Source organism: Denticeps clupeoides, chromosome 1, assembly GCF_900700375.1.
Source record: "Denticeps clupeoides chromosome 1, fDenClu1.1, whole genome shotgun sequence".
Taxonomy (NCBI): Eukaryota; Metazoa; Chordata; class Actinopteri; order Clupeiformes; family Denticipitidae; genus Denticeps; species Denticeps clupeoides.
The window spans coordinates 19911582-19923802 of record NC_041707.1 but is presented as its reverse complement, the minus strand read 5'-3'; the positions used below and the strand labels follow the sequence as shown (position 1 = coordinate 19923802).

General features: G+C 41.9%; 1 protein-coding gene across 2 annotated transcripts in view; it reads right to left on the bottom strand.

Annotated features, from left to right (window-relative positions):
• Positions 1-12221, bottom strand: part of tmem260 (transmembrane protein 260) — a 29235-nt gene that overhangs the window by 8339 nt on the left and 8675 nt on the right. For both annotated transcript variants that reach the window (XM_028996522.1, XM_028996531.1), the window contains 9 exons: positions 5269-5446; positions 5077-5190; positions 4665-4844; positions 4313-4353; positions 3301-3387; positions 2842-2950; positions 2590-2759; positions 512-683; positions 224-363 (listed from right to left, as the gene is read on the bottom strand). In XM_028996522.1, the coding sequence (XP_028852355.1) occupies positions 224-363; positions 512-683; positions 2590-2759; positions 2842-2950; positions 3301-3387; positions 4313-4353; positions 4665-4844; positions 5077-5190; positions 5269-5446 (1191 nt within the window). The remainder of the gene's footprint in view (positions 1-223; positions 364-511; positions 684-2589; positions 2760-2841; positions 2951-3300; positions 3388-4312; positions 4354-4664; positions 4845-5076; positions 5191-5268; positions 5447-12221) is intronic.

Genomic DNA, 12221 nt, shown 5'->3' with positions numbered 1-12221 from the left:
GCATAAACCACTGTTGCCCCACTCTGATACCAAGGCCGTTGCCAAGCAAACACTGCCGCCTAGTGGCAGGAGGCAATACAGCTGTGGATTTCCATACTCCTCTTCCTACCGCCACTGTTGGGCATAGGCGCGTGCTTGATGTGTGAACAATTATAGAGCAAAGACCACATTCAACCATTAACAATATATTGAGATTGATGCATGTCACAGCCCAGATACTCACTGCGAGTTGTGCTTGAGGAACTGCTCCAGGTTAAAAGTCTTCTTCTCTTTTGCGTTAACTGGGTCCCACCAGCGGCCAGGAAAGTTCACACCAGTGATATGGCGGCTTAGCTTGGCTACATACCAACTATAAGTCATCATCTGTGGGCCAGGAATTAAGTTCACTTAATTCCACATATTACAGTAACATGTCACAATGAAAAGGGGAATAAATTAGTTATGCAGTCTCAAACCATAAAACAAAGTTTGAGATCCTTTCATTTAAGCATCACTATAAAACCATTTGTACCTCCTGGTCCACCAGTCTCAAGTCTGGGCGGGCTCCCTGGCACAAGTGTAGGTATCTCATTGTGTTGCCAGGGAGGTCCCCTCGAGTCAAAATGAGCGAGTCCTCAGGGAAAGAGAAGAGAACTTCATGGGCAAATGTCTCCACTACATGATTCCTGCTCTGGTCACACTGCCTGCATTCATACACAAATAGAAATAAAGCAGCCATTGAATGTGATAAAACCAAACAGCTTCTTAACCGCTGCTTTTTATTTAGTCCATAAATATGTGCTTCCATTACAGATAGAAGTTGCTTTACCCTAACAGTGTATATGTAAATTATCCAGTGCAGAGCAGCTATACTGTAATCTGTGTGAATTCATCTAATGGCATTTGAAAGAATAAAATATAAATATGTAATTATGAAGGTGTGCATATCACACAAATTTCATTGCAAATGGACATATAAATCTGACCGGCATATTGAGAACAATACATATTTTGGGATAATTGTAAAATCTTAATTAGGCTGAAATAGGTACTCAGAAGGAAAACAATTGTGTTGTACATTTTAAGAAGAAACTGAAAGTTTCACCCAATTTCACCAGTTTCACATACTTTTTTCTGCCTTGTGTTTTTTGCTGTAAGAAACAAAACCAAAAATGAAGAGCAAAAATTCACATAGGCTCATTGAACCTTGCAATATCTGCTGCCATTTTTCTACACCATTCGTATTAAATGAAAAATCCTCACCCAAATCATTTTCATCACGATTTCCTAACGCTGGCACAGGCCCAAGATATTCACAGGCTTCTCCACCAGTTCGGTGTCTGCTCCTCTTTGACAGTGAGCAGTTCTGCCCTGTTTAACTCTCCCCTGCCTCTCTAATCTGCAGACAGCAGGTACGGGGAGACCTGACAGGGACATCTAATGGCTAACGCCTGATCAAAGCCTGGCTGTGAGAATCTGTGCAGGAGGAAGGCACAGGGCTATAATCTAAATGGCTGGCAGAACTAATCGAGCGCAGAGCAGCGATAGTGTAATCTATGTGACTAGCATAGTAAGGATAACTAATCAACCTCGGAGCAGGGATGCTGTAATCTATATGAGTGCCATGACTGGAATAACTTATTCATGCACAAGCAAAGGCGCTGTAATCGATACGACTAGCATGGTTTGGACGTCTGATCAACCGTAGAACTCCAATGTTAAATTCTGTATGACTAGCATGGAGGTAGAAACTGCAGGTGATGGCATATGAAAACCTTGATGCATTTTTTTGCAATAAAATTGTAATTTTGTCTAAGCGTGCTAAGAAAAAGTTTTAATGTTTTATCGTTGTCAGAACACTAATGTCTCATTAGTTAATGCATTGCAGAATAGAGTTAATTAGTCTTTAAAAAGGGTGGGTTATCTTACATAAAGGACGATATGGTAGATTAAACATTTCTATTATAAACATATTGATTCATTGCATTTGAATGGTTACGGACCACTTACATGACTTCAGTAGGAATGAAGACTTGTGCTTGGCAAACCGAAATCAAGCCTCAGCCTCCAGGCGAACCGGGTTAGCATGCTGTTAACCTGGGTATGCACTTCATCCTCTGATATCTAGGGATCTTATTTTCATTGATTTCAGCTCACCTTTTAATACTATAATGGACCCCTGGTTACAGACCAAACTGTCCCTGCTGTCTGTGTGGACCACAGACTTCATGGCTGACAGAACAGCACGTTTCTAGAAGATCACCTCCAAAACCACTATGGTCGCCACTGATCTACTATGTACACAAATGATTGCTCCTCAAAAGACTATTATATAAATATGATTTTTGTTTTTATGTTTTAGGTAGAAACCACCACAGATGGAAGAAAAAGATAGTCAGAAAGACAGATATATTATTTGTACAGTCTGGTCTCACATCGGTTTACTTATTAATTCCAACAGTCACTAACGACAAGACAACTGAGTCTGACTTAAATTACTTTTAAGCAATCCGGTACACCACATCACATCATGTACATCTTGTGCATATGTTGTAACTTTTATTTTGTTATTGAACAAAGTTACTTCCTGTAGATGGACCTGTATCTCACCTGTAGTTGGACTGCAGCATGTGTGACAGCAGCCCTGCATTGAGGATCCAGCCAGCACTCCACATCGCCACCCAGCCCACACGGCCCTCAAGCCCAGAGATGCTCCAATTCAGACCCAGGCCGGCCAGCACACACAGCCCAGCATCAGCCTGCAACCAGAACCGCTCCACCTTCCCAAACAAACATACAGGTTGGGTTCATTTACATGTTACATTGCTAACCAACAGCATGCAGCATCTTGCTCTAACTCACCACACCCAGCAGTAAGGGCTTGTTGATGTCCAGGTTTGCCCTCCAGGCAAAAAACACAGAATAAACCGTTACCATGGCTACAATCAGCCAGGGAAAAACATGGTACCTCCTGTAGGTTGAGAATATGGTGTGTGCATTAATGCCCGTTTACCTAAATCAAGCTTAAAGGTTACTATTATAACATAAGTTCAAATAGGTATTCATAGTTACAGTATAAAGATATATAAAAAAAAAAAAAACTACAATTAAAAATGTATGCACCTACCTGACAGCTTAATAATGCTGTTTATAACAGTTAGATTCAAGATGGAACTATTTTATTGTGGAATCGCAATAATATTCCATTATATCTGATCTATAAGACTTTCACATAAAGCAACAATTATACCTATAAGTCTGAAATACTTAGTCAATACTGAGTGTTAATGTGTGAGTGTTAATGTGTGTTGAGAACCTCACCTGTCTGAAGAGCAGATTAGCAGAGACAGTGCAGCCAACAGCAACACGGCAGGAGACAGATCAGAGACACAATGATCCCACTGGGCCCTGAAATGTACATTTAACAGGTGACACTGTTTATTAATGCATAGAAACACACAGCTACAAGATGTGTGCAGAGAGTCTGGTGCAGTTTACAACCAAAAGGGGGAAGAGAAAATAAGTAAATAATTTTCTCCCCACTGCGAAAACATCATATTCTTCCTGATAGCTGACGTGAGTGCTCTTTTTGCGTGACTGGGAGAGTGTTTGTATGTTTGTGTGAGTGTGTGTTAGTGTGTCAGCTTCTCTCTCTGGGTTTACATCAGCACTATGACATGCTTGTCATGTCAAGCTCTTTTTCTCTCTCCGCAGTAAGGGGCGGCTGTCCATCACGCCGTGGGTGCCGTGGCGATGAGTGCGGGTTGTGGGTGGCAGAGTTACGGGTAGCGGGGGGTCTTAAGACAGAGCGGTTCTTCTGATCACAGCCAGAGAGAAACGGGGGAATGACAGGGGAGGGAACATTGCAGCGTCTGGGTGAAGTTAGTGGGGGGTGTTCAATCTCTGCAGCTATATTGCACTGTCTGTCATCAGAGACTTGTGACGCTTTAAAATGCCACTGAGCCAGGATCAGTTTGTTTATATATTTATATATATATTTGTTCCTCTAAACAGGTTGAATTCTGCTCGTTTGATAGAGGACTAAGAGAGCATTAACAACAAAGGACATAAATACATACAGAGATCAAATTAACAGAGGACGGTTGAGAGTTCTCAATGGCTGGCAACCTTGGCCCTGCTTTATTTTTATAAACCGGTCCATCTTACAAGTGGAAATTATTCAGGAATAATAAACCTCAAACGGTGTATTATTACATCAAAATACTCTGCACCACATTTGCTACCCAGTGTAACACAGACTTCATTAAAAGAGATAAGATTAATAATTTTACAACAAACATCATTATATTGCAATGTATATTTGGATACTTACCGCAGCATCTGAGCAAAGATGAGGCTCCCTTCTGATTTTGCCTAAAATTAAAACAGCAAAAGAGGCTGAACACAGGTAACAACCTGATATGTTTTCATTGATTCCTTTGTTGTTTGAGCTATATTTCCACTTGACTATATTTCAACATTGCCATTTAATACAACATCTGGTATTTTAATGTTCATTATTATTACTTTTGTCTTTCCTTCCAAGCTGAAATTCAGAGATATTGGAGGAATATATATGCTTTATATTTGTGTATATTTAATGGATGTCAGTTAATAAGTATAATAATAATAATAATAATAAAAGTGTTTATGTGTGTGAAAGAGCCTCTCGGCTAGTAATGTACCAGGCTGAAAGTGCCGTACTCGGCCCTCAGCAGGTGTGTGAGGAGGCCGCTGACTGAGGTCTGGTCGCCCCAGCTCCAGCGGGCAACATTGAGGTAGGAGGACAATGGCAGGTAGAGGTATGGCAGGAAACCAGCCAGGAAACACAGGCCCAGGGATACGACAGTGTGTAAAGTCAGCTCCTGGTGCAGACAGCGATGATAAAAAAAAAAAAAAAAAAAAGTCTCCATAATGACCCATGCACTAAAACTAAAAACTTATTTCCATAGCTTTTACAGAATTGAAGGGCAAATGCATTTATCGGTTTTAAAAAGGAAAAGACTATTTAGACAGAATGCTGATCTCTGAACATATATAATTTACATTCATCTGAACAGAACAGAGTGCTAAATGGTAACTCCTACAATAATTCACCTTGTGAGAGAAGAGTCTGTTCATGGCCCAGGGAATGATTATGCCAATATAGAGAACCAAAGTGTGTTGATTGCAAAGTCCCAGACCACAGCACAGCGCCCCCCACAGAGCGAACTGGGAAAAAAAAAATAGAGAACCACATTTTGTAACTAACTAAACAGCAAAAGTTGATTCACAATAGAATGGAGTTACCTTTTTACGTTCAGGACTAGTTTCTGAGGTGTGAAAACAGGCAGAAAGGCAGAAAATGAGGCCTATGAAGAGGTTATTCAGAGAGAAGACTTCAGCCACTACTGACCACCTCCACACCAGACTGGACAAAGAGAAGACCCCACCAGCCAGCACTCCTCCTGGACCTGGACCTGAAACCCTGTGGGGTGTAAAAAATGTAATTAACTGAATTTAGGCCATGAGGCCATTAAACCATTAATGTAGACACATTTCATTCTGCATCCATAGAACTTTGACAAAGTTCTGTGGATGCAGAATGAAACGTCTATACATTAAAGAAACAAAGTCCAGTTGCCATGACTCAACTTTGAGATAAATTCACCTGGATGACTGAGAATCTTCACAGACAAGCTAGTAAGATATTTACTTATTTTCTGACAATAATCTGGATGAGAAAAAATAAACAGCACAAACTGCATAAATACAAGAATATGAACATAAATGGACTTTCAAATGTATTTAATGTTTCTGTACATCTGAAAACACATTTAAAAATCACACATGCCAAAAATAAACATTTAAAACCTAAATGGAAATGTTTATGGCTAAATAATTTCATTAAGAGTAATACATTTAAACTGGGATTATATTCTTCTAAAATATAATTTGCTGACCTGTTTAATATATTCTCAGAGTTGCGCTAGTCTTTTTTGCCTCTCCTATTTCCAACATACCTCACTAAGTAACTGCAGAGGAAGTGAACACACAAACTTTTATCCCTCTCTCCTCCATTTCTTTAAGAGTAATTGAGGAAAACTTGGGCTAATCTGTCATGTGCTAAAACCCACCGCTTATTAACGAGAGGGGCAGGGGAGGAGAGAGGGGACAAATGAAAACGAGCAAAAAAAAAAAATAAAAAATCTGAAATGCGTGCGTGCGCGTGCAAGAGAGAGCGGGTGGGGGGGTGGGGTGGGGTTGAGGATGTACAGTGAAGGAAATGAAAAAGGAGAGCGAGAAGTTGAGGAGACCAAGCAAGAGGGAGATAGAGAATGAACGTGTGATCTTTTTTTTTTTCTCTTTATAAAAAAAAAAAAAAAAAAAAAAAAACTGTCCCTAGCATGCTGGCTCTGAAATTCTTGACAATTAAGGAAGGGTGGTGGCGGCGGTGGTAGCAGCAGTGGATGGGGAGGGGTGTGTGAGTCGGGCGGTATGGCCCTCTCCACATTGTGCAGAGTGGCTTAGAGTCCTCATCAGCCTATCAGCTAAGTGACAGGCGGAGAGCTGCTCTATTCAGCGCCGCAGATACATGCCGCGGGCCAAGCGTCTGCCAGGTCCCTCATGACCCCACAATCCCTCGCCGCTGACAGCTTCAAGCTCCATGGCAAATTAGGCGCTCTCACATTACAATCGCAGAAGACAGATTCCATTAACGGTATCTGAAATTGAGTAGAGAGCAGGGCCCCGCGTTATCAGACCTGACTCATAAGCGCTGCCGCCGCTGAAGCTGAAGCTGCTGCCGCTGCCGCCGCCGCCGCCACCGAAGCCCGAGCCGAAGCCGACGCGCAGCCCGCGCGCTTAATCACCAGCCATGATACCATTTATACGTTTCCAGCGTCTCTCTGCCGGCTGCTGTGATAGTCGGCCACAAAAAGGGCCTGATGAGACTTAGGGGAAGGGGAACAATGGAGCTTTCTGAGGAAAAGCAGAGTAAATCGGGAAAAAAAAAAAAAAAAAAGAACAGACACGGGGGAGCACGAGGAGAGGAAGAGGGGAGAGAAGAGGGTGAAGATGGGAGTGGAATAACCCGTGTTTGCTGACTAGTTTCTCTTTTTTTCCTTCCATGGGTCCTCGTTTTCATCCTGCTCTTTTATGACCATTCATTGCAGCATTAGTAAAGCCGAGTTTGGTTGATGGGGTGTCAAAAAGAGAAAATTGGGTAGTGCTGCTGTTTTTTTGGGGGGGAGAGGGTGACTGGAGATAACGTCTTCACTCTTCCGCCACCTTCATTACCACTCCAGGAATTAAAAAAAAAAAAAAAAGGAAAAGGAGCTTTGGTTGAGGTGCAGACCCCCTGCACCCTCAATTCTATCCCCCCCGTGCGCCAATTAACCCTCACCGCATGCTCGCAGCGGGGGTGGGGGTAGGCTGACTGGGTAAGTAAGGGGTGCAGGGTGGATGCAGGTCCTCAGAGTCGAATATAGCATCCTCCCCTCTCACTTCAACTTCAATAGATGTGCCTGACAAGAGCACTCATCCAACCCCGTTCCTACCTCTCCGGCTCTTTATTCCAGCGAGGCCGCTTGACGTCTCTCTATAGGAGTGACGCATGGTCTGAGCTCAAGTGTCTGTCGGGCCGCCAATGGCCTGTCAGCTGTTTCTGTCAGCTCCAGACCACCCGGGTCTTTCTGACAGCACACTGCAATTGCTCTGTCGCTCTCTCTCTCTCCTTGTGAGTAAAAGGAGCTGAAGTTACATTTCTCTGATGTTCTGTTTTGCTATTATACACCCTGCCTCACCGGCTGCTGCTATGCTGGAGTGTGCGCGCTTTGCATGCGTTCTTATTTCATTAAATTTGTGTTTAATTTAAATGTTTGCAGATGTTACATTCTTCCGCACAACTTACTAACTAACACTTCTCCCACATCAGGGTCATGACTGCCGGAGCTCACCAAATTATACTGTTTCCTAAATGTCCCCTTGGGAACAATGATAAAAATATATTCTGCATAATGTAAATGAAACCAGCTAGTGTTTATCTATGTTTGTGTGCTAATATGGACTCTGACATCCTTCACAGAGCCTCATATTCAGTATCTGCGTACAATTCGGCTCTGCATCTAATTTGCAAACAATAACTATTGACAATTTTCTGCATACATGATAAACCAAGGAGATTTCCCACTGGTATATTCCTCTAATGAAAGTGGGAAAAAAAGTGAAAGTGAAGTGATTGTCACACGTGATAGACAGCAGCTCAGCACACAGTGCACACAGTGAAATTTGTCCTCTGCATTTAACCCATCACCCTGAGTGAGCAGTGGGCAGCCATGACAGGCGCCCGGGGAGCAGTGTGTGGGGACGGTGCTTTGCTCAGTGGCTCCTCAGTGGTACCTTAGCAGATCGGGATTCGAACCAGCAACCTTCAGATTACGGGGCCGCTTCCTTAACCACTAGGCCACCACTGCCCCAGTGGTGGTATGGCATAGGATATAATACTCTGTGCATAACAAAATAAATTTACAGGGATGCTTCCCCAAACTTACAGCCTTGCCCCTTCCAACAGAATCTGACCAGATAATGGTGCCAATCAATGCCATGGCATCTTTTTAATGTGGTTCCACAACTTCATCTCAGTGAAATCACATTTCTTAGGGAGACTCTGAAAATAAAAAAGTGGTCCATTGCATGTTAAATGCATAATCTAATAATTTTGTAAAAAAAAAAAAAAAAAAAGTGATTTTTGAAATATTTCCCTCCAAAATTCCCAGCAACGACAGCATGATGGTCTTGGTCTGACTGTCCCAACCCTCATATATGAGAAAGCTGTTGGCAGACTGTCAAAAACGAATGACTCCCATCCAATCCTCTCAAACAAGAACAGCTACTAACGTGACAATTTCCCGCCTTAATTGCCCATCTATCCACACATACCAGTGCATGTGGAAAAAAAAAAATCACATCATTTTATCCTACTGTTATTAGTTGAACAAAGCCATTAACTTTAACTGCTGATACATAAATGTACCCATATAGGTTCCATTAACTAATTCCATGGCGAGGGGTAATTTGGCAGTCTGATTTCTTTCTGCATGGTGACTGCTATTAGGAAATGCCTGTGGAGACCGAAAGATTATTTTAAGTTTAATATTGATGTCCGACTCCGCAGACACAATCTCAGGCCCACAGGCGGGTGGAAATTAAACTGCTAACCATAGCACTTAAATGCCCTCTGTTTCCCCATTTTGAACAGAGTAATGAGGAAAATGACATCTTCATTAGCCATCTGTTAGGCACCATTCCCCAAGGAGTTCTGAGGGAGGCCTTAGTTATGATGGGGACAGACACAGCAGCCTGTTGTACATAATGCTCGTAATAATCAAGGGACATGAAAAAAATTAAGAACGTGGGGAAATCAGGAAAATCTGAACGCAAAAAGATATTAAGATATGAAAATTAATACTGTAATTTTTTTTTATTTCATACATTAATATTTATTTATTTTTAGTTTTTACTGCATTAGCATGCGATCTATATTCTATTATTAAAAAATATCTGAATTATACATAATAGTCATGCACAGGGACCCAGAAACTTCAGCAACCATGAATTTTTCTCACTCTCCCGTCCACCTGAGTGTTCTGTGGGGAGGCAGCAAAAAGGGAACAAGTTCTACGGAGAATAGCTCTGTCAGGACCATATGGTAGATGCCCTTATAAGGGTTGTGGGACACACAGGACAGGTGGAGTCTGGAGCCCAGCCAGCTGTGGCCTCAGCTGGTCGGCACACAACAGGGTCAGCCTGCGCATGGGAGGTGTGCCCCTTCACAGGTCCATGGGGGCTGGTGGGAGGGGCTGTGACAGGGGAAGGGCGGCAGCTCACTAGAGGTTATGTAATCGTAGAATAGGATATAGAAAGGATATTAAAAAGGTGCTGAGTGATGTTTATAGGTCACGTTCTGTTCCATTCGTTCTGATGCCACCATTCAGTAGTGACTGTGTTCTATGCAATAACGTGCCACTACATACAGTGGCACATAAAACTGTGCAAGTTGCATCATCATTCACTGCACCACAGCATTAGATGGCTGCTGAAATGTATCTGCAAGAGCCCACTACCAGTTTAGATATACTGATACAAACACATTACATCTGGTTAAACAACCAAAATATTTTTATGTGAAACTAGTGATGTAACAAATTGAACATTTTCTTCAATTTATAACCAGGCAAAAGAAATTGAGTGCAAATTAATCAAACTATACTATTGAACTTTTTTGGTATTTTTAGGCATATCTCTGGAAAAGCGTGACTTATCCAAATATATCAAGAAACATTTGTACGATTGTAATTTCTTTATGTTAAACATGGGTCTCTGATGTATTGTAATACAAGAAGGTGTATGGGTTCATCTCTGTGATGGTCCGTGGCGACACCTCACACACGGGTTCATGTACTGGTCTCCAGGACATAAGGTTCATGAGCAGTCATGAAGCTAAAAACATTACGCCTTGGAGAACTTTCAAGAGCAATTCAATCAATAATTATCATTATTGTTGTATAGCCATCCTCAAAGGCTTGTCAAGCACTAGTGTGAAAACATAATGAGACATGCAATTTGGCCATCAAATCATGTGATCTAGCCAAGTGTTCAGTAATTGACAAATCAAAGGAAGGCTGAGAGCTTGAGTGTTTGAAAGTCGGGCGACTCAGTTCTGAAAGAGAAAAAAAAAAAAAAAGTCTTCCAAGCCTATCAACTCACATTCCTCTATATTACACACAGCAATCTGTCCAGCTAATTTAGTTAGAAACATCAAAGGCTAGCATTTGTCATCCTGACAAATTTGAGGTTTCTGCAAATTGTGAATTTGGGGAGAAAAAGTACCTTGAAAATATCAGAAAAAAAAATAACGGGACAAAGTTATTTCTGAGGAATCCAGTAGAATATGTGAACCAAACTCGTTCCCTGTACAATTTATTAAAAAAGAATCCTATGCATTTGCTCTGTAACTTCCCTTTTAAATGGAATAATATTTTGCACTGAAATTGCTTCAAATTGTGCAAAGTGTGAGAGACACAGGCTGGTCATCGCTGGCATGCAGTGGCAGGGTGGCAGTCTGGGGACAGGCCTGTCCGGTAGTGCCCCTACTGGGGTGTGGTATGCTGCTTCAGCCATCCCGCTGGCTATGGCCTGGGCACCTGAGGATTCCAGTGCCAACACCAAAGGGGGTCCCAGACTGTGCCGGAAGCTATCAAACCCGCCCCCTCCAGAAAGACAACCCCTTTCATGTCATGGCATTCCAATTCTGCCAGCTTGTGGTTTGGTTGTGAGCAGACCAGGGGAAAAAGATGTCCAGAGCCTAGCCTAGTTCCAGACAGATAACGATAAAACCTATTATGCTTATGTTTTAAATTGAAAACATAGATTACATACTCACACACTTAAGAGCTTAAACGGTGTGAGTGTATGAGTGTGTGTCCTCTGAAATCCTCAGTGCCCATCAGCTAAGGGGGACAGGGGGCACGGGTAATGACTTTTTACTTTCTATAATCCAAAATTGGATCTAAATCCTTGAAGGATTAAAGGCAGGGGTTGCGTTTTACATGTAACCGCAGTCCAAATGTCCCCGGGATGGCACCACTCTCATTCCAAGCTACAGTTGCTACTCTGACCTTAATCAAACCATGAGAAATGAGCCTTTTTCATGCTAATATAAGATACCGTCTAAATACAAGGCGGAGGAAAATTGCGCAAGATTTAAAGTTCACAAAAAAAAACAAAAATCCACTTTTGAAAGTCTTCCATTTATATCTATTATTTCTAGACATTTCTTCCGTAATTTACAACCTGTGCTAAGATGCACATTTGGATGGAAACCCTTAAAGACTTATTTTAGTTTCAAGAAAAATGCAGTCTAAAAAAAAAAAAAAAGAAGACATCACCATTTATGGTCACAGTTGGACATCTCTAATTACAAACCAATGCCCAGCCAAAGACACAACAAAAATTTGAATCAACTGCGCCTGATGGCTAGTGGCCTCAATAGGGCAGTCATGCAACTAAATCAAACTTCTTTTTTTTTTTTTTATTGAATGACTACACCTTTTAGGGTTGCTGATCTATATGTGGATGATGCTGAGGCGTGTGAACATGAAGGGTAAAAAGGTTGACTGTGCACTAAGAAGGTTCTAACATAACTAAAATGTGTGTTGCTGGCAGTGCTTCCACTCCAGGAATTCAGCTCACAGTCTCATCTA